General features: G+C 36.9%; 1 protein-coding gene across 3 annotated transcripts in view; it reads right to left on the bottom strand.

The window, feature by feature from the left end:
• The window catches only part of LOC104841859 (chromosome unknown open reading frame, human C14orf159), a 46,518-nt gene that overhangs the window by 15,757 nt on the left and 7,433 nt on the right, over positions 1–23,328 (bottom strand). For 2 of the 3 annotated variants that reach the window (XM_010583835.1, XM_010583837.1), the window contains exons 2-8: positions 14,153–14,228; positions 10,770–10,881; positions 7,726–7,879; positions 6,832–7,030; positions 5,052–5,202; positions 3,368–3,490; positions 834–1,031 (exon numbers count right to left, since the gene is read on the bottom strand). In XM_010583835.1, the coding sequence (XP_010582137.1) occupies positions 834–1,031; positions 3,368–3,490; positions 5,052–5,202; positions 6,832–7,030; positions 7,726–7,879; positions 10,770–10,872 (928 nt within the window). In that variant the 5' untranslated portion in view covers positions 10,873–10,881; positions 14,153–14,228. Of the gene's footprint in view, positions 1–833; positions 1,032–3,367; positions 3,491–5,051; positions 5,203–6,831; positions 7,031–7,725; positions 7,880–10,769; positions 10,882–11,928; positions 12,013–14,152; positions 14,229–23,328 lie in introns of those variants that run through there. The other variant, XM_010583836.1, reaches the window with a different exon arrangement.

The following is a 23,328-nucleotide window of genomic DNA, read 5'->3' as shown; positions in this document are numbered from 1 at the left end:
TAAAAATAAACAGACTCAAACATATGCACACAGCCCAAACCTGGAGCTTGGGAGAGCTGGGCGTAAGCTGTTTTCCACTACTGCCTACAGAGGATTTCAGAAAATTTATGGGAAACTGAGATCAGAATTTACAGCAGACAGAGGGGACTAATTCAGTATGTATTTTGGGAATGGTTGCGCTACTCAGTTTGCCTTTATTTCCCTCTCATCTTCCTTGTGCACACATGCAGCCCTACCTCTCAACCTTTTGTGGTGATCAGGTCATTTTGGTCCCTCACACAACACCTCAGTGATGAACATGTCAGCAGAGCTTGATGTAATTCCACCCATCAGAGAGGGATGTTTGAAAAGCATGTGCAACTACTAGAATTTTCTGGTAGAAGCACAGTAGTCATTAATATATGTAAAGAAACTTGCTATTTACTCAACAGTGAATACCCATGTAGCTGTTATACCAGCATGCTGAGGTGTCCTGTACTTTACATATCAATTTCAGTTTTATTCAGTAACAGTACTTATTCCCTGTGGACTCTCCAGTCTGCTGTAAACATTGATGCTTCTGTGTACTTTGAGAGTTTACAGTCATTGAGACCAGATATTCCGTTACCCATAAGGTTGAATGGTTTTGGCAGGCTCTGACATTAAGTATGGTAACAGAAAATGTAAGACCTCGTTGTATTAACTCACTGTATTCCACAAAGAATTTTTAAAGTCTTACAATTGCCTTTAGAATCTTACTGTGTTCTTGAACTTTATGAATATATAAAAAAAGCAGGATAGGTCATATCTATCTCAGAACAAATCCACTAATATAAGAGAGTTTTTGTTTTTACCTGGATCTATTCCAATTAGAGTCTCTAGAGTCTTTATCTTTTGGGCTGCTTCTGCTGACACAATACTATAATGCAGAGGATCTTGAGAAATGCAGTGGACTTGTGGGACTTCTCTTGAGGATCTGACTGTGACGTTGTCATTCTTTAGGTCAGTAATGAACATGCAGCCAGGAGAATGAGTAAAAGCTAATGGAGCTCCTAAAATGGGTGAAAAAACTTCAGTTAAACATGTTGTTATTGCAATATATTGAAACATCAGAATGATAAAATCACAAAAAGCTATTTAATTTAACAACACAGAGTCCCTGCCTGATGACACTTATATCATAAAAATAGGTGATATTTTAAGTTACACTGCAGCAATTAATACACTTTGAGAAAGAAATGTATGCATATACATCTGAAAATGTTTTCACTCTTAAAAAAGCTCACATGGGTAGTAGAGATCAGGTTTTTCTACAATATCCTCTTTGGTATAAACTTGAGGCAACTTAGGAGCTGAACACTGGTACCCTCCAAGGAAGTCTGTCGGGAATTGGCAAGTCTGAAAACTGGGTTTGACATGCATGAAGAAACTAGTACATTGACATAAGAACAAGTTAATGTTTGCACAGTGTGTTGGTGATATTGTTTCCATAAGAATAAATTAATTTTCTAGGTTCTAGAGCATTGCTGGAAGCTATAGTGTCTCTCTTGTACCTTTGAATATCCTTGTAATAGTGATATGACAATACTATGTCAACTACTGCCTGCTGGCTAGGAGTAATCCTTTATAGGATTAAGAAAACGGGGACTAGCATCTCTGTGCAGTGTCTTACTAACCTAGCTAGGAGACCTGTAAGCTGGCAAGGAATAATGACAAAAGGTGACTAGTAAGCCTTAGCAAAGGGAATCTGAGTGGCACCTAAAACCCTGGTGAACAATAAACTTATTTAGACCTGGCAGTATAGTAGCTCCCTAAGCTGAAAATATTTGCTGTCTTTATACTAATTCCAGAAGTCTTGATCTAGGTTATACTTGATTTGGCAAAATTGGTATGTTATTGGATAAATCACAACTGGTATACTTAAACAAGCAAAATCTTACTTTGAAAGGATGGTGAAAAGGAAGGAGATATTTCTTTAACAAGTACATATGTGCTTGGTCTGTACTAAATCTGTTGGGAGTCTATGGCTAGTTAATTTAAAAGCAGCTGGGGAACATGGTTGTTGAGGTTTACTATATCTCACCAAATCAGGTGAGTAGACAGTATTTTTTGTAAGAAGCTAGCAGATTCATTTAAAGTATAGGTACTGATGATATGGCAGAATTTTAACTGCCTGGATGAGAAAGGAGCACAGGAGGATATAAACTGCCAAAAAATTCCTGGAATGCTTTAATGACAACTGGTTTTAATACAGAAAATGAAGAAATAAATAAAAGTAAAAGCCAGTTCCAGGCAAAGGCAGGACAGACAGCTGCTTTGGGCAACAGATTGTAGAGGGGCTGCAAATTTTCTCTCTCCTTTCCCTGCAACAAAGATGCATGAGGAAGACGAACAGAACTGCTGGAGAACACAGGGAAGAGCAGGATTTTCAGCTTGGATTTGGGACTGGAGAAAAGGGATTGTCTGTGAGAAAGAAAAAGAAGTCTCTGCTCCTGGTGCTGAACATATTTGCAGCAGGTGTTGAGAGCAGTTTAGATAAACATCTGTAAGGAACCACAAGGATGTAGCAGATCTTGCAAGGAGAGAAGGATGAAGCAGATGACCTCCCAAGGCTCTCCCAATTATACTGCCTATGATTACTGAGCTTCTTTTTCAGTAAGAACTAAAATATGAGATTTCATTCCACTCTAGTGATTTACAGCAGTATATAATACTGTCACTATGGTTTAACTGCATTTTCTTGCCCTTTGTGCTCGTGCCTATTATAAATGACTGGATAAAGTCCAGGACAGCTCTGTGCAGAGGACAAACCTTCATTTATGTAAAGTGTGTCACATTTACTTCGTTTTAGAACAAAATCTAAAAGCTCAAAATTCTTCATGAGACAATTATGAACTCTTTTCCAGGTTAATCAATTTGCTAGCCCTTGACAACATTTTGGAAAGATTTCTGGCTGCCTTTTTTTTTTCCCCTTTTTCCCCTTTATTATTGTTTTACTGCAGTGTAATACAAAATATTATTTTAAAAGGAAGAAGCTTAAAAATGAATGCCTGTAAACTTCTCATTTTTAATAATGCTTAAAAAAGATGTTTGGATGCTGCCAGAGCTTTAGATTTCTGCCTTTAAAATATTCAAATGCAAGTGATGAAATTTCAGTAAGAACTTCCTTTAAGTTAAGGCAGACCTGTATTTTGCAATGGAAAATAGTCCTGCCAAAGGTTTTTTTGTTGTTTGGTCAGGGTGTTTTTTAGCTTACCCTAAAATCAAGCCTGCTAAACAGCCAACTCAGTCCATGTTAAAAAAAAAAAAAAAAAAAAAAAAAAAGAGAGAGAGGAAGAAAAAGAGATTAAAGGCTAATTTAAAAAGAATCTCCAAACATAGCACATACTGCAGTTGATGACTGCTTCTACTCCTGTTACTCCACAGGCCCAAAACACTGGAATATCACCAGGGTGAAGGTGAACTGGATCTCCATAGTCTGGTTTGGAAAGATCTGGTATTCCCAGCAGACCTGGAATTGATCAAAACTGAAATTATGAGAGATATCAATCAAACGGTAATACTGCAAAGCTGGGGGGGGAGGGGGTGGGGGTGGTGGACCCCAAACATCATTCAATGACACTGAGCTAGGATTGCAACAGTGGCAAATCCCACTGAAGTGGCATATTTAGTTTGCCTTTGAGTGCATGTCCCCAGAACCTGAGCTGACTTGTTTTCCAGTTTGGTACTTGATGACATCAGTAAAAATGTATTCACTTTTATTTTGTTGCAGAAATAAAGCTAGACATGTATGCTGAGCTTCTATGATATTATAAATCTTCTTTACCAACAGAATAATTATATTCATTACACTGGCAAACAAGAACAAATGACTGCAATGCAAAATGGGTTCTTTCTAGAACACATTTTCTACTGCTTTAGCTTCCTACATTCTTTAGCTAGAGAAACAAGCAACGGCTTTTACCTCTCTGGGTTAGATAGCTACATCTCAGTCTTACCCAGCTTTCACTAAATTGTCTCTTCCTTTATTCTAACACCTACTTGTAATATTCTGGGTCATTCTAACCACTTGCTATCTTCCCTTGGTTTTAAATTCTTCAGATGCTTTAATATACCGCTGTCTTTTCTGAAATTAATTAATATAATCTATATATATAATCATTTACTCTTTTCTGTTAAAAATAAATAAATAGTGGAGACCCTTACTTGCCCAATCATCCTGTTGCTCTACTCAAAGTAATGACTTATTACTAGTTCCTCAGATTTAAGCACTCAGACCAAATATATTACTGGGGTGTACTGTTAAGCAATGACACCTCCTTCCATGCTCTGCAATGGATCCTTCTGTGTATGCAGCACATGAGTCTACTGACTGACAAATTTCTGTCAGCAGAGGGGAATTATTTTTTTTTTATTGTGATCTATCTTTATCTTACATGTGTTTGTTTGGTTTAGTTCCTTTTCCAAACAGCCTCCTGTTTTATCATTTCTTTTCAGTTTTCCCTTGCAAAGAATAGGATTATACTTGTTTGAGCTGATTAAAAAAAAAAAATATTCTTGTCATATTTCTATTTATTCTGTCTTAAGTGTTGTGCTCAATGTATCCTATTTCAGTATTTTTTAAAATAATGCAGTATTTACTTCACAGTCATCCACTAAGACACAAAATGCATCAACATACTTCTCCCCATGCTGTCAGTCATTGCTACCCTGTCACTGGAATCTCTGACAGCAAGAAAGTATTCACATATAAATGAAACTGCACCCATTTTAGAAAAATGTGATTACACATTTTTACCAAACCCACCCCTGCCATATAACTTATCTATATCAGACAGCTATCTTTTATCAAAGAAATCTCTGTGTTCAGCTCATGCAAAACCTACTTTTTCCTTTCCTTTTTTTTTCTCTTTTTTTTTCTCCCCCCAATTCAGGTTTGTGATCATTAAAAAGGATTAAAACATAATAAATTTACTGGTGCAGGTATTTCAGTCCTGCCACTTGCCATGGTTCCCACCTTTACTTTTATACATAGTAAAGTGCATGCAGAGTGAAAAATGAAAAGCACTGACCAGGGTCACCCATGTGAATTGGTGCTCCATGGGCTTCTTTTAATTCAGATGTTGCTAGCACTGCTGCTTCCAACTTGCTTTCAGGAATAGGTCTCATTGTGACTACTAAGTTGCAGCAAAAAGTAGAAACACTGTAGCAAGGCACAGCTGTCTGGCAGTTTAAAAGAATCCAAGGTGTTAGCAGGAATATTGAGTAATATTGCTGAAGTATTAGAAGAAATAAGTCTCAAACTTTGTGCTGTACTTGAGTTTAGAAAGGCTGCATACTAACATTCATTTTAAATTCTTTAAAAAAAAATTTCTTAGCATCCCATAACTTTTTTTTTTGTAGGATCCAGCAGTGCTGGAGTGAAACATTCCATCCTTGAACTTCTTCATGTAGATCACCAAAATTTTCAACATTATGCATTTCTTCTTCAGTACATGCAGTATACAGTGTGGTGAGCTCAGTATATTCTGAATATTGTCATAAAACAATGGTGTGCTCCCTATACAGAAAGGGAAAAAGCTAATAAAAAGTATCACACGGCAACAAATCTACTTGGTCTGAATCCACCCTCTGTAATTTGAATTCAGGGGAGCTACAGTGCTCTGTAACATGCAAGGGTCAGGAACGCCTGCTGCTGGCAGTACCCACTTCTACAGAAGCAGCATGCCAGTTCCATGCATACAATGCAGGTTCTATGGAATTCATCATCCTCACTGATGCTGAAACATATTTTCCATTCAGAAACAAAGCAGTCCGTCTTTTTAGAACAAAATGTCTGATATCCAAGTTGCATTTGAACATAAACAAGATATGTAGACAGCTAGAGCTGTATAGAAAATGTTCATTAACAATCTTTATAATAAAAATTGTACCTGTCACTGAAGAAACACACTGTACAGTTCTTCATAGTATTGATGTGCTATGAACTATGAAATTTTCTTAATTCTGAAATGTTATAAGCAGATACATAGTTGTATTTTTTTTCTTTAAGCTTGGTAGAAGGACTCATGTATGAGAGACATTTGTGCCTTCATTTTGACCAGGAGTATAGCAAAAAGATTGTGAAACAATAACACTAAAACCAACAATAACCTCTTTCTAGTATAACAGCATCTGAACTAAATGAAAAAGGCATGCAGATGTGTACTTCAGTGTTCTTAATATTAAAGGGTCTACCTACTGGAGCCACAATTATTCTAGGACTTCTACCAACATTAAAATCTGCACTATAAACTTTCTGAACACAGTTTTAATTTTCAGTGCTATGGTAGATGTCTCAAGTCTTTGGGAACATCTTTTGTCCCAGAGGTCTGGGTTAATTGCAAATATGCAGTTTAAAGCTTCTGTTGTCACAGGAAAAATCCAAAATGTGGCTGTCATATGCACAGAAGAAACTGCTACTGTCATGGCTTGCAAAAGGAATATTCCTACTCCAAGTTGGAGCTAGTATGGAGAGCGGGACATGTATAAAGGCATGGTCAGAATAGTGTATGGGTCATTGGTTGAAACAGAGAAGGCAAACCAGAACAGAATCCAAATGAAATGGCTGCCACAGCACACAGGGAAAAACTGTCACCATAAATGATTAAAAAAGCAGATTGGTCTTGCAGAAAGTTGAGAAAAGCACTGGACTGAGGCTGGGCATATTTTACCCTGTATTACTACGCGCTTGGCACTAGCACATGGCTGAAGTTACTATACAGGTAGGAAAAAAAGTTCTGATTTTGAGCAATAGATGTATGTACATAATGTGAATATGGACAAAGACTATGTGAGTGTGCATATACTTACGTTATACATGCTTATATTACATTTTTGCTCAACGTTTCTTATAGGAATGCCAGCATTTTGGACTGCTTTTTCGAAAGAGAAGCTGCAGCCTAAGTAAAAAGTCACCATGTCCTTAAGTTGTTCAGAATACTCCTTTAGGCTTTTCAGTGATCCAGTACAAGCTCCATGCTCATATATTTTGTACTGTAGGCAGTCAGTTCTAGTGAAACAAGAAGTTATCACAGCTTTATTTTATGTTTTGAAAACAAGGTGAATTGTTTGAATTGACATTAACCCAATATCAAACCACAAGATATAGCCTACTTTATCCATTTCTTTTCTTTCTAAGTAACAATGAAACAAACACATGCAAAAACCCCAGAACACCTTATTCTGCACAAAAACAAGCCAGTAAAATAGAACATGTTAGAGTTTGATATTTTTTAGGTTTTATAGGTAAATGTCACTTATATATATCTTGCCTCAGGGCTTCAAAAAAACCAGCTCCCTAATAAGTCTTTCTTTCAGTGTTTACTACAGGAATACATGTTTCAAGTTTCAGAGACTCTACAAGTATCATGCAGTCACCATGCCTGTGTTACTACCAAATAAACCAAAGGTAAAACCCTATTATTTAATTCTGCTGGGTCAGACTGCAAAACATTTAGAAACTACACAAAATTTCACTTTTGCATTAGAGAAATACTTGTAATACTGACAATTATCATCACATGCTTCTCAAGGACAAGATCAGGCTGTTGTACTCGCGCATAGTTTTCATTCAAAGGTATAACTCCAAGAAAATAAACTTGTTCAAAATGTACAACAGTGTAAGCAGGCTGTTCCCTGAAACCCTCCCAATCTCCACCAGCATTCACTGCAGAACTTTGACAAGCAGAGTTGGTCTGTAGTTACCTGATATCAGAATCGCTGCTCAGAGGAGGACATTTCCAATCACCTGGTCTACTTCTGTACAGCAGCGGCAGGGGTCCATTATTTGCATGGCAAAACTTCTCAAAGTCATCAGCCAGGGACTTGTGCAAAATCACAACATTGGCCTGTTTATAGCCTGTGGAAGGTAGGAATGACTGGTTATTAATTCACCTTTTTGTTTGTGAAACAATAACTTTTCCATATAGATTTCTTTAGATTGTCTATAAAAATTACCTGAAGGAAATTTTTGATTCAGAACTCAGTAAATAAACAACTTTTTGAAATGTTTTTAAAATCATAGCTAGATGTACTCTGTATGTGAAGTTGTTCACAGCTAAAATAGTTGGCAGCCACAGGTAGTACTAGAATATGAAGACAGCATAACTACTTTAAATTCATAGAAGTGTTTATTATATATAAACATAATTTATTACCTAAACTGGGAAATTAGTATTCTATAGAAAAATACTTTACTTTGCAAACGTTAGCACAGAGCCAAAGAAAGGCTATTGCGTACCACACTTTCACCATTTTTTTCATTTAATAGCAAGCTACAAATCATTGCCAGTCCAACAGTAAACTCCTGGTATCTAGATGTTATGTAGCCCATTCTTCAGAGTTTGTTGGCTATGGCATTTTACTATGGGCTGCAATTTAAGAGACTTAATTACTGCTCAGGCCTGTCACACTGAATCTCAGTCATTTCTACTATTTCTAATTTAAAAAGCTAAAATGAACAGAACTGCTACACTTTCTTCACTTGGAATCAACTTTGATTTAAAAGGTTGTTGACTACTACCATGCAGTAGCTTCTAAAGACATTAACATTTTTGCAATGAGTGTTAATGAAGAAAGCTCACATTTATTTATCTAGCAAAAATTTATTTTCTGAACAGTAGTAGTTATTACCAATGCCATTTTAATTTTCCTGCATGTAAACACCAGCTGTTCAAATACAGAGAGGAAATTTGGAGTCCAACTAGTCTGTGGTGTGTAAAACTGCCAATTAACAGTCTCTAACTCCTGTACTGATACTGTCTTTAAAACTTATTACTCTGTCTGATATCAGACAGGTGAGTAAAAAGCCTGCATAGAAGCTCTCACTTCCTTAAATACTGCGGTAGTCTGTCATTCAAGAGGCAATCATTTAGTTGAAATCAATGATCTGCCTTAAAAGGATGTAGAAAATCAGCCAAATCTTAGTCTTGACCAAAGCTAACAACAAAACCAAAAGATAAAATTCTATTCCTCATGGAAAAATGCAAAGCACAGGCTGAGGTAAGCATGTATTTGCATACTGAATGTGCCCACAAACTGCTCTCTTGGGAGTACTCAGCACAAAAATTCATTTTATTACTAGCAAAAGTTACTAAATACAGAAACAGCTTCTTGCTAAATACAGAAATACATTTTTGTTAAATAAACATACTAAATTTACCACTGAATAAAATACTACATTCAGTTACCCCTCAACTTCATTCCCTGCTATCCATGTGAAATCCACAGGCACTTTCTACTTCACTGGTGATATTCATGAATCCTTAAAAATATGGTTTTAGTCAGTGCATTCAACTTGGACAACACTGAATTTAAATTACTAGTCACGCTGACAGACTGAATCTGTAGGTAACTTTCAGGAATTCTATAGACTCAGGAAGCTTCATTTTAACTCTTTGACAACTTTATTATTCCTCCTGATAACTATCCTTACTTTCTTTACATATGAAAAGATATTTTTCCCTTCCCATATCCTCTTACATATATACTTGCATTATGTATCCATCATTATGAATATATTCACAAGCAATGCTAGTGAAGCTGGACATGCTGATCAACCCATGCATTACTTACACTCACTCATGTTCCTATTCAAAGAAGTTTAGGAATAGCTTTTAATTTCTTTGGTGAATGACAACGAGGGCAGTAAGAAATAATTATTTCACTTGTATATCACCCAACAACATAAGACAATTTTAAGGATTCTGAGAAATTCTAATTACCCTAGTTTTGTTATTCTTTGCATAATGGAGCGGTATGCTTATGGCTAGAAGTCTGAACTTGTTTTGTATGTAAACAATACTTTTTTCAAATGTTAAAACTAACACATTTAAAACTACTGCAGCAATACATGCACTTAATACAGTTGGGGTAAAATGCAGATTATTAACATTGTAACATATTTTCCATTAGTATTTTTCAACTTATGTACTGATGGAAAAGAAAACCATAATTTTAAGATTGACTATGATTTGATAAAATGACTCTTAACTTTCTTATGTTATAGTAATGCTACTACACACGGCTTTGTTGATAAGCTACTTGCAACAGTATTTTTTGTTATGTTAAGTTACATTTTAAAGTCGACCAGAACAATGACACAGAATTCTCTGCTTCTGTAAAAGTTCAGCTATGAGAGGCAAGATAGAAATCAATTTTCCAAAATGCCTTCAGTTATCTGAGTATAAAACTAATTTTTCCTTCCCCCTTATAATTCCCAGTCTTGCTGAGTCAGTAATTTCCAGCTTTTGCAACAAATGAAGCACAAAACTACTTCTGTAACTATACATCTCTAATTCTTCCCCAAAGTGTATCCGATGTGCTAAGTAAAGCAAGGTCTCTGTGAAGAACCTAGTATGTCATCCTGCGAATGTGATAATAACATATGCAAGAAAAAAACAGATTTGGTTAAAGACTTTTCAAATATTTTCTGCATCCATAATTTCTCAATGACATAACTGGGAGCTGAGGGATGCACTGCAAACATTGAAAACAAAGTCCATGCACTTTACATAGGCAGGATGATATGTTTTCTCTGACATAGTTTTATAATTTAAGAACACAGTGTCAGGTCCTTCAATGTGATTTCAAAACCATCCAAGTGACTTAAGAACATAAGTCAACATTTTCTTCTGTTTTACTTCAGTGCTTTTGATATTCCTGCATTCCTTCACAAACAAGAAAAGAAAACACATAACAATGAATCTAAAATGGAGTCACTTTTGCACTGAGCTGTTAGGTTTATTTACCTTCTGCCATTCCAGAAGTATTACTAATACTCAGTCTGTTGCATCGAATTATTCTTCTTAGCACATGGGGAAGGAGAGATTTCAAGCCTCCTGTCAAAAACATCTCTTCAGCCTTAACAGAAAGATAATTATAAATTTAAATACAAAGCACGTTTATTTTTTTTGACATTTTAAATTCTGATTTGCTGGAGAACAGCTTAAGTTTCCTCCTTGTGCTCCACCAAACTTATTATCACTGGGAAATACTAAGCTATAACCCAAAGGCAGCTCAAAGTCAAAAGGTTATTTCACTGACATTTTATGACTAAATGAAAACTGAATCTTTCAATAAACTAGCCAGAGACACGCACTTTAACATTTGGGATAAAATGCAAAGTTTTGCTGCCCTGTAACTAAGAAACAGATTTCTTTCCTCCCTGATAAATATTCATTTCCTAGAGTATTCACTTTTCCAAAATTCATTGTAACTTTAAAATGGCAAAAGCACAAATGGATTAACCTACCAAGCTATAATCTGTAATATGCCTTCTCTGTTCAAAATGCTTTTAGACAATCAGCAATGCAACCTTGCGGTAAAGAGAGAACTGTATTCAGAAAATGTCATTTTAATACATTCCACATGTATTATACTTTTCAAATATTAATTATGTAGAAGTGAATAGTCCTGTGGCTATTGCCTTTTTTCTGCAATCTAGTAAAAGTTCACACAAAGTTTCTCCCTCAACCTAAACCACCTAATAAATAAAAAGGGTTTATTACATTACTATTAGGAAAAAGTAAAAGATAGCTCAGGGTAAAATAATAATGTGGCTGCTTATGATTTTAACCTTGGTCACTTTTAAGTAAAGAAACTGAATTATCCTCCAAATAATCAAATTACCAACCTCCAAGTTTTTCCTTAATTCAGAAGAAGCCATTCTTGATCTCATTCATAAGAAGTAACACGTATGATGGAAGCTGTGCTGCTTTTTTTTAAAAGATGCCAGTAAATTAATGTACAATGAGATGGTACAACCCTCTAGCAAAAGTTAACTTTTCTGTTAAAGGTCCACAGTTTTTGTACTATAACTATGATAGTACAAAGTTTCACTCTCACAGTGGAGTGGAATGTAAGTGAAACACTTTATTGTGAAAATGTATACCTCTCAGCAACTCATACTTTAATTAACTTGAAGTAAAAGCAGTGATGTGTTTTGACTGAAATTATACTCTCATCATAGGCTGTCTGTCCAAAATGTTTCCCAAAGCTTGCAGAATTCTGAGAGATTAAGTTGGGGGCACTGAAATTTAGAGTAAGCTTTGTATCTATTCTTAATTCTTAAATCTTTATATAACATTACCGGCCAAAAGAAATCAGTCTGGACTTTTTTTATGAACTCTAATTTACTACTTTCTAACTCTTCTCATCTTTTCTGCTTTTACATTATCACTCTGTATGCTGCAAAAAAAAAGTCTTCATTACAAAATAATGAACAATTCCAAATACACACTTGAAAGATAACAAGAAATTGGATTTAGAAAAGTAGCGGAGCTCTAATCCAGGCCTACAAGTGTTAATTTAAGAGATGCTATTCTTATTGTAAAGAGAATTTCTAATGCCAGTTTGGAATTATTCATTCAAGAGCTTTTAAATTAAATACAGTGATCCTAATAAGAAAGTCCAGATGTGTTCATTAGTTTCTTTCAGGTTGTTTTTCTGTATTTCTGAGCATCTTTGAAACCATCTAAATCATCTATATGATTGATGGCCTTAAGAACTACTAGCTTACTTGGATTTGAAAGACAGTCTGAAGTTCAGGAAACTAGTCTGGGACAAAAGCTGTCTTCAGCTAGGTATTTTATCACAAATGCCCTGGACTGATGTTGGGCAAGCCTGATTCTCCCCTCATAAAGTATGTGCACAGTAGCAGAAATGGAAGTACCTATGAGATTTTATCAATGAACATTTAGGGCTCTAAAAGTTTTAGGTTCATATGACAGCAAGTGGCTAACAAGCTACAGGACTGTGAGTATCAGTATCATCAAAATGTTGGCTCTAAGTACCTTACAGAAATGTTTGGGCTTGTAGTTCCTATTTGTGAACCTAGCCCCTAGCTGCAAAGCAACATATATTGCTGATGACTGGTTAGGAAGTGAATAATTTGAACATTAACTTTGTATAAAAGCACTCTGATTCATCTCTTTCAGATGAGAGAGAGATAAAACTCACCTTATGACCATTTGCTATCACTAAAGTTCCTGTGGTGATTTTATAAAACTATAGTGAAAATCCAATAGGATTAACATTCTGAGTTATAACTTTAGGCCACTGTATTTGCTATACAATATCAGTAATAGATTATACTGCTGTTTTTCTTTATTAGTTGCTAAATTTGGAGAGATGATTAAAAACTGTTAGATGCTTATAGTAAAACCTAGTTTTTGCTATTTGACTTCCTCAGGAATGGCTAGTTTCTATGCAGTATGTTATTTCCCTATGCTAGGGGGCATTGTCAGGTTTAGATTCCCCAACCATCTCTAGGACCTCCTGGAAAATCATTAGAACCATCATGACCATGGCCTGTTTGGAATGATGGGGAGAAGCACGAAGATAACTCAGGTCTCACAGCATCTTTTTGACTTTGTCCTATCAGGATGCCTAATGAAATGTACAGCTTGGCTTCATGGGGCCCTCAAGTAGCACTCTAACTAAATGGTCTGGTACAGCTGTTAATCAGTTATCAGGATCTGTTCCGTGGCAGAGGTTTTTCAACTCCTTTCATTTTGTTCTGAGATAGTTTCAGGTAATAGTAAGTATCAGTTATCTCATGGTGGTATGTTGGATCGTGATACAGATAAAGACAGGGTGCAGGATAAGTGTTAAAAAGCCCTTAAGAGAAGATGCTGACAGAGCTTATGAGATGGCTGTTGTGCCTGAAGGCATCCTATGTGGTGTCCCCTCACTAAGGGACCCTAAGATCTGGCTTGCCAGTCTGGGTTGTCTTTAATGGAATGAACCTCTAAAGCAGACTAGATATAGTCCTGGGTAACCAGCATTTGAAAATCAGGTAATTTACTGGCTGTGTAACAACAAACTTCATACTTAAAGCACCCAGTCTGAAAAAACACTTGTTCTAAGTTACTTTGCTCATATCAGGCTCCCTGACGTAAAATACCAAACCCCAATATTGTAAAGGTTTGTAGCGCTGAAGTGTCAAGATCACTCCTGAAGAACCTTTTCTTAAACATTTGGTTTCACATTAGAAGCACAATAAACATTTTTCTTTTTAAAGGTTTACATGAATATTCACAGTATTTCATGTGTATTTTGAGTTTTACATACTGAACTTAAATGAATAAATATTAAAATATATTGCTGTCTGACACATTAAGATGGCACTTACCCACTAGTGATTTATGGGCACTGCCATACCTTGAGCTGCACTTCCAGATCTTGACAAGGATGATGAAACTTCAAAGCTGGAAAGAGATGGTAATGTACAAGAATGATCCATAAGAATGATGTAAGGAAGTGTGTGATCAGACAATGATGGCGGTATGGCATATGCCCTATCAGTAGTTCAGAATAATGAATCAACTTCTCAGAAACAATACTGTATTGAAATGACATTATATTAAAAGATAGATATATTCAGGAAAACAGTTAGGAAGTACAGATAAGCACCAGCTTTGGTAAAAGTTCTAAATGGATCTTGGGTCTGGTTTTAATAGGTAACATAAAATTGTTAGGTAACATCTTCATTTAGTATATATCTGTATGGTACCACTCCAGTAAAGTTAAGCAGATACATACTACCTGATTAATTTGGCCCAGCTGATTTGCAAAATATCTCATTACCTAGACAACAACAATTTTCAGGAAGGCCAGATTTGAAGGGTGAATATTTTTATTTATTCAGAAATTGTGATCAATTGTTGCCATGTGAAGCTCTAAGTCATTAACCATTTCTACATGCTGTTCTCAGCGCACTGGTTGAGTACAGGTGACTGTGTGCAATGAGGTGCTGATCTTTGCTAAGGTGATTGGAATGGGACTGGTTCTAAGCCTCATCTTTATAACTGACTGCAAAGAATATGGTCTATTTCCCCTGAATCCTACAGCTCATGCTAGGAAAAAGGCGTGTTGAGAGGAATGTTACTTTATCCTGTTAAAAAACCCTGCTGCTCTCAAGAGCCGTACCCTTGCCTGTCATATCACTTAGAGATTCACTAGTTTCTATCTTTAAGCCTTGTCTGCTAACAAAGTTAGTTACTGTATATCAAGGTAGGAGTTAAATATTCAACAGTAATGCTTAGAAAAAGTGACCAATACCATCCACCTTTGACAAATAATCTGCAACCCAACATGAAGCAAGAAAAACGCAGTTCCAGACAAGATTTAATAAAGAGGTTGCCTTGTCTTTCAGATGACTTGTACAATGGACAGAGTAGCCTCTTTGCACCGCCCTATTGTTTGTGTGTCCCAGGCTACTTGTTACCTCCCTGTTTCTTTTGTCTACAGTGTGCCTCTGCCTCTGCCTTCTTCCTCCCTGAGCTCAGACCTCTATCTCCATAACTCCAAGCTGGACTGATCTTCGTAGGGTTTGCTTCCTTAGTTTGTCTGACTGCATCCTCTGGCAATATGGGAGTTTGGATGCCTTTTCTCCTCTCACCAGCTCTTTTCAATTTATGTACTTGCTGTATCTCTCAATTGCACCTTAAACTCTCTCTCAATTTTCAACCTTAAATAAGCTTTTCCTGTTCTCAGTCTGAGACAAAATAATCTAACTTCAGAAATCATAAAACATAACAAATGCACAAATGGTTTCCTAGACTTGTAAGATGCAGACTCCTCTGAACCTCGGTATCTATACCTACATGTAGAGAGATATATATATCCCCCTTTAATATTACAGATAGGCTTGGATTAAGTATAGTTTTTCTAATTATTTCCTCCTTAATTTCTGACAGCAGAACCACCAACTAGCCTTGCAAAGTTATGTATCTTTACATTAAATTGTTGATTGAACTATAGTTTATAATGCATTTTTACAATCTGCAGAGCATAATCTCTTTAGAGAAAAAGAAGGAAGTGCAGTAAGAGAAATATTTTGTATTACCTTAGAACTTTCAAAATGAAAAAGCAAATCTGTAAATTTCACAGATATTTAAATATGAGCATAGATTCTTTACAGGCCCACATTGTAAATTATTCATTACCCAAGAAAATGGAAGAATGTCATTAAAGTGTCAGAAAGATTACACTTTGAGATGCCGTGGGTGTGTCCATACCACTGTGCTAAACCACACCAGATGAAAATGAATCAAAAAAATATATAATAACACAAAAGGATTAACACATCCTTCAGAATTGTCAGTATGACTGCTTTGCCTTTACATGTGTCAAGTAAATTAATGAAATAAAACTAAAAACATATCGTATTTGTGGTTTTAAAAATGGATCACCTGAGAAGAAACAGCCTGTAAAAAGTACTGCTGATAAGGGTGACAAACAAGTTGGTTTGAAGACTGCAAAGTAGTTAATAACAGTTTCTGATGTCACAGATTACAGGTCTGTTTCTCCAGTGGTACCGATACACTAACAAGAATATGGTTTAATGCAGTGACTTTTCAAAGTGTAATCTAGAGATTTATTTGCAAGGAAGCCAAAGACTCTTAAGAAATACAATCTTGCATTGTTTATATCACTTTTGCCCTATTTCCAGTTTAAAGTTTGATAATAAGAATGGGTGGTGGCATGTACAGGTTCATTGGCCAAAAAAGTGCAGGAGTCACCACTTAACACTGCTGGGCAGGTTTTTTTAGATACTGTCACGCAGATAGCTTACCCAAAGCTACTGCTGCACTAACAGGAACAGCAGGGTAACTTGAAACATGAGCCAGCCCACGGGCTGCCTTTGCTGATACATAATGGAAAGTAATCTAAACTAATTATAATCTAACAAACCCTTTGTATACTATGCCTTGCCCTAGAGTGAATATGGTTACAGAGGTTTGTTAATGTAAACATGGTTTAAAATTACTTGCTGCTTAATGATGAAGCTGATTTGAAATTCTGCCAAGAGACTTCTGTGAAAAGCACAAACTTCTCTGAAAATTTACTCCATTTGATTTTCCAGCCAGGCCTCTCAGTTATACTTGTGATGTTTTATTTGAAGAATCAATTAATGATCCTTTTTCTCCCCATCTGCTATGAATCATTTCAAAGCACAGAAGTGCTTTGTGTATTTTCAGACAGCGGCTCATCCAGCGAATTAAGATTTAACTTTACATTTGAAATACAGGGTATTTGCCTTTGAAGTTTATGCACCTTTAGATGAGGGCTGCAAATAGAAATTTAAATTAGTTTCCATTTGTGTTCACTCTGCTGCTTAAAGCAGCTAGCCTATACTCAAGATCCTGCAGATTGTGTCAGGATGAGAAACTGATGATAGAATCAATGTATTTTTGATGCAATCTTGTTTACTTGGAAAAAAAAAAAAAAGACACACAACGTTTAGTCTTTCCCAGTATATTAAGAACAAATAACAGAAAGCAATTGCCAGTTCCAAAGCAGCCATTTCAGACAGCGCTGCGTGTTAGTGTGACATGTCTTGCACAGGCTCCCTGAACTTCCACCACTGCATTTGTAATATTTTACACTGCTCTGGTACAGAATAAATTGTTTCTCAGATGGAGAAATATGGGCAGAGACTAGTCAATCATTCACAGCAGGGCCCTGCCCTTGCATGGGCACAATCTATGTAAGATCTGAGCTGTTTAGGCTTTTTTATCCTGCAAAGGATGAGGTCTCGTGACTGCATGCACTCTTCCAACTCCTTGGGTCATATCCTAATACCTGCATATCCTGCCCCATCATCTTACAAAAACACATGACCAAGAAGCTTTGGAACAGCCACCTCATTTATATGCACCTTTGGCAAGATACGGTACACACCTAAGAGGAGACAAGGACCTTTACTGAGATTTAAAAATGCCACTTTCATGCCATTGACTTTGCTGACAGGAATACTCACCAGCTGCTGTAAGAAGGGACAGCAAATGATCTACCAGAGCTTGTTTTCGTATATGATGACAAGAAGTGCTTATTCAAGAAATTGAAAAAAAAACCATGAGGGTGGTATTTAAATATAGTTTCCCAATCTACACTGAGCTACAGAAGATCTTTAAAACTGCTCCATAATTCTCTGGGCTGGGTCTAGCCACCAGTTCTCTGCCTTGGCCTCTTCTGGCACTGAGACAGCCCAGGGATGCAGGAGGACCTTGCCTGCAGGCCACCAATGCCAGCCTCTCCCCTGCCCTCTGAAGCACTGGCCAGCTAGCAGAGTACTGCACACGGGAGCCAAGGTGATGAGTATTGGCTGAATAAAAATTGCTAAAGTAAGGTAAATTTTTCTTCCCAGTCTTACTTATGCAGAATGAAAGTGGAAGTCCATAGGACAAAGTACAGTGACTTGTACTGCTTTGATTGCAAGGCAGCAGCCACAGGTGCTTATTTTGATAAGAAAGTACGTCACTGCCTAGGTTACACCCAGTCATATCATGCATGGTCAAAGGGCTGATGGGGTGCCTGTTCCTCCCAAGGATTTCCATCTGGAGGTAAGCAGGTGAGCGATGTTCTGCTCCCTATGCACCATAAAAATAGTACCATGCTCCCCTCAAAAGTGCCATGCTCCTGCTGTCAGGTCATTCAGGCTACCCCCAGGATTATGCCATTTCTTTTGGGTTCACATGTCTGCCAGCAGGTGCTAAGTCACTGCATCCATTGCTCCTCACCAAGCAATTCTCCTCAGATATGCTCACTAACGGAATGATTGCAGCCTATGTATTTACACAAAGATAAGTGTCCTTGAAAAGTGGGTGTCTCGGTAGGCTGTGTCTGGGGAACCTCCAATGAATTGTACCTCTCCAAACACTATCAAGAGCAAACATCTTTGCCTCCACAAATACCTCTGACGGAGAGATACTGACTTCTGTTGTTCTATTGCTTCCTTCAGCTTAGACCAAGAAGTACTGTGAACAGCTCAAAAGGACCGACCATCATTTCCCTGATGGAACTCCTGGCTTAAGCATTGCTATTTGGATAACCAGGTGAATCAATTGCAGGCTCTGCAAGAATACCTCACTGCAACTTCCAGGAGTAAGTGTAGCTAAAGTACTGTTAGCAACTGTGCTATGTGATGGCAAATGGTATGCACTTGGACAGTTATTTTATCTTGGAGCATCTGTGCTGCCCACATACTAAACGTTAATCTGCATCAAGGATGCCTGGACAGCTTTGTTCTGCAGCATCCATTCCAATTGGAAAGGCTCCGTGAAGTTTCAGACAAGTTATGGCTGCACTACTAAGTTTTCATTACTGCATACCTGACAACTGTGGTACTATGTGGTGACTATAGTTGTCATGATGATCTGGAAACTGTCCTTGATGGTCCGTTTGGTGCAGCCAGGCTCCTGCAGACACATCTGCACTCTGCCTGCAAGAGCTCAAGGCCTGACTGACCAACACTGAGTAGAGCAGCATGATGAAAAGCAATAGCGATAAACAGTAATATCCATCATCAGACATATACTCTAAGGCTGACAATGACCACAATCCCTATAGAGAAGAGAGTGCTGCTTTGTCCCTAGTGAAGATGCCCAGGCTCTAGAAATCACAGATGTTACACACTTATTTGGTAGACTGCATCACAGAGCCTATAAATCATCAAAGACAATGTTCACCATCCTTGAACTTGTGAATGAGAACTTGCAGAATTAGTGAGTTATAATCCTGAACAGACAAAGCCCCTTGTGATGGGACCCAAATGAAGACCTGTATGTCATTCATAGCTCTTCCTCCACTGCCTATACAGAGACAATATAAGACTCTATGCCATGTGAACCTCTGAGGACCTCAGCTTGGCAGTAACATGAGGGGTGGAAGACCTGGACAATGTGGCAGTTCAACCAAGCAAATGAGAGTGTCGCTACACTAACCTGATCTTCCAGTCATCTGTAGGAATCAGGAATGAACTAGTTTTATAGACAAATGGCAATCACACTGACCATGGGAAGAGAGGTTCTGCAAGCAATGTGTTGGTGCCCTCAGTTGCCCTCTCCATTTCTGAACTCATAACAGTCATTCAAGACCAGCATATGATGTAATCCCACTGGGCAACTGTCCTCATCCACCAGAATAATCTTTGACAAAGCAGAGAATGAGTTACCCTATAGCCATAGGCTGCAATGGTGCCTACTGCTTAGAAGAAAGATGGGCATTGTGTTCTGAAAAGGAAATCCCCAATTACCTCACACTTTTAAATTGAGGGAAAGGATACAGACCTTTATCAAACTGTCCTGGATAGCCTCATTCCACAGCATATGGATGTTTCTGATGTGGACAGTCTATCATGGTATCCTCAGAGCATCACCATTGGTGGCAGCAGCACCATGGCTGTGCAGCAAGTGCAAGGAAGAAGTTTAGGAGCTCTGCTAGGCTTAGGTCCTAACACAGGTCATGTGAAGAACTTATATGAGAAGTTTCTGGTTACAGACTAGATGAGGTATCAGATGACTAAATGCTGTCACTCTGTTAGCTCTTCAGTGGCTTACACAATACAGTACTGTGTTCAATGCAGTTACAGCAGCGTGAATATCTCAAACCGCTGCCTTCATGTGCAGTTTCAGCAGAGAACCCAAGATGCTGAAAAAATGCACAGTTCACCTTTCTAGCTCATAGAATTAATCCTGAACTTTTACTGCTTTTCTCTATGTTCCATGGGTAAACAGAGTAAAACCTGTAGGCCTATCACCCTCATACATTTTATCACCGTTAAAATATTTTTTTTAAAAAGCGGCTCATTGTTAAAGAGATGACTCATAGTGCTGCAGCATCAGTTAGCTGACTTGAAAGAGATGTTAATGTCATCATTTTGATTTTCATTACCAAACAATAAGAAGGTAAGGGCTGAAAATGTGTTACACATCTATCACCTAATTTTATATTTTTAAAATATAAATAAGCTACAGAGGTTGGTGTATCTTGGTGTGCTCTACTTCCAAAATTCCATTTTAATACAGATTTGAACCCATATTTTGTATAGAAGCAGCACAGAACAAAATTTAAGCTATTACTATTTTTTGTTTATTTATTTACTTAGGGTTTTGTTCCCAGATATGGTTGAGGTAATTGTCTCAGAACCTACAGTTTAAGCCTCAAACCTATAGTACTTCTATGAATATAAGTAACAGAGATAAGTAGGTAAGTAGTCCTACAGAGTTCAAGGACAGATGAAGTGCTTAAACATTTGCTGTCTTGTACTTCACCTGTGTAAGTGTTTGCATACAAGCCATATAATATACACAGATCTGAGTAAAGAAAGGTGTGACAGAAAAGTTAGTTTAAAGTAAAGACAGGAAAAGTTATAAGCAATACAAATAAGCAATACACATGCTTTTTATAAACACGTGTATGGAACAAGCTAACAACCTTGATCTAAAATAAGTTATAATTACTATTGATGAACCATACAGTTCAGAAATAAGGTTTAGCTCTTTTTTTTTGTCTGCTTAGCAACTATTGATCCTTTTTTCTGTTTTCTCTACACATGCCAGATAGGTAATTGCAATAATGTGCCTTAAAATTCCATAGCTTCTACTTAGGAGGTGCTTTAAGATACTAAGTTTTGAATAAACATTTTTGTTCTTGGATTTTTTTCACATAACTTATTACATATCCTAAGTATGGGGAGTGTGCTAAGTTTTCTTTTACTTTGTTTTCAAATGGGAAAAGACTCTTGGTTTGTTTGAGCATTAGATTTTGATCTGGCTGAATTTTCTTCCTTCTCTGAAATGGATTTTCACTTTCCATTACATCATAGTGCCTTAAGAGTTTCATGGTGTGGATTAATGCATGAATAAAGTCCAAATAATTCAAAATATTATTACAACAGTATTCTTCAGAAGATAGGATTAAAGCTACATCAAGCCCAGTATCCTGATTTTCATAGTGGCCAATAATGCATACCTATGGAAGAGTTTAAAATCATAGCAAACACTGACAAAACTTAGCTGGTATATCCTTTCAGCCTTCCATGACCTGTGGTTCAGGAACTTCGGAGCCAAGGGTGATTTTTTTGTTTGTAGAGGTTAACGTAAAAACTTTTAGCCAAGTGAACTTTATCCCATGTAACTGCAGTTTGCAGCATATCATATGGATTCCAGTAGCTACCTCTTAAATTAATTTATTTGGGGAGCTGTCTAGATGCAAATTCCAAGAATTTTGCATGGATTGTTTTATTAGGATTCCAGTTCCAAAGCTAATATATTTTAAAGTAACTAAACTATGTTTATATTAGAATGCAATCTACAAACACAGACATTCCTTTAATCCTAATTCCATAAACATATATCCTCTTGAGCCAAGCATCTTAGAAGAGTGTTCCAAATACAATTAATTAGATATGACCGACAAGATCTTCTCCCAAAGAAGGGTCAGACTACACAGTATATGCAGTGAAAAAAGACAAGACAAATTAAAAGCACTCAGCAGCTTGCATTAATGGGCTCCAAGTCTAAATGTACAATTAAAATAAGGCATTCACATTTGCAAAAAATGAGCTGTGAAAACCTATGGGGTTTGTCTCCAAAAGATCAGTTAAATGTGTGGGGTTTTGATTGTGGAGGAAAGGGAGTAGTGAGTTTGGTTCAAACTTAGGCCTATTTAGCTAGCTTCTCTTTTAATACAATTAGTATGAAGACACATTTTTGGGACCACCTAGAATTTTCAAAATGGAGCATTTGGGATCAGCATTTCTGGACAGAAGAAGATAAATCTAAAAACCACGTAATTGCTCAGCTACTTGGAAATAAAAAGAAACAAAGAAAAATCACATAGAGCAGGGTATGTTGTATGATATACTGCTATATCATACCTATCAGGGAGTAATTTTAATAATACACAAAAATGGAAGAATATTATAATTTGAATAGAGGCTAAAGGTGTTTCTCACTATAGAAAGAAGAGAGAGGATTTTCATCAGCTAAAAGGAAGATGAACAGGCATCAGTTACTAGAACCTGCTATGATTTCAGTCAGACTGATGAAACAGTAGAAGACTGCTATTAAAAAAAAAAAGTTGCTACTACTAAAACATTTGAAAAGATAATGGTAGCTAATGACTTTCAAACTCCATTCTCTACTGACAGATTTCCCTAATGAAAATCTCTTCTCTATTCTTGTAATACTTCTCTTTGTAAATGAACTGACTTTGACACAGAAAGTTTGGTATACATGGCTAATTTTGAACCTATTAAGCACTTCAGACTGCAGATATATGAGATATACAATCATTGTGTCCATGGGAAAACTGTCAGAAATAATGCAAATTCACTAGAGCATGAAAATATAAGACTGGAAAGAAGTAGACTTTCTTGCTTGACATAGAAAATATAGTTTACCAGAAGGCATAAAAAAGAATAAGAAACCATTTATAAAAATTAGCAAATCTGTGTCCTCCTGATGAAACAATGAACATCCTTCCCCCCCCCCCCCCCCCCCCCTCCCCGAGCAGACAAAA

The sequence above is a fragment of the Haliaeetus leucocephalus genome, unplaced genomic scaffold (genome assembly GCF_000737465.1).
Source record: "Haliaeetus leucocephalus isolate CR32 unplaced genomic scaffold, Haliaeetus_leucocephalus-4.0 Scaffold932, whole genome shotgun sequence".
Taxonomy (NCBI): domain Eukaryota; kingdom Metazoa; phylum Chordata; class Aves; order Accipitriformes; family Accipitridae; genus Haliaeetus; species Haliaeetus leucocephalus.
The sequence above is the reverse complement of the archived record's forward strand: the minus strand, read 5'-3'. Positions and strand labels throughout refer to the sequence as shown.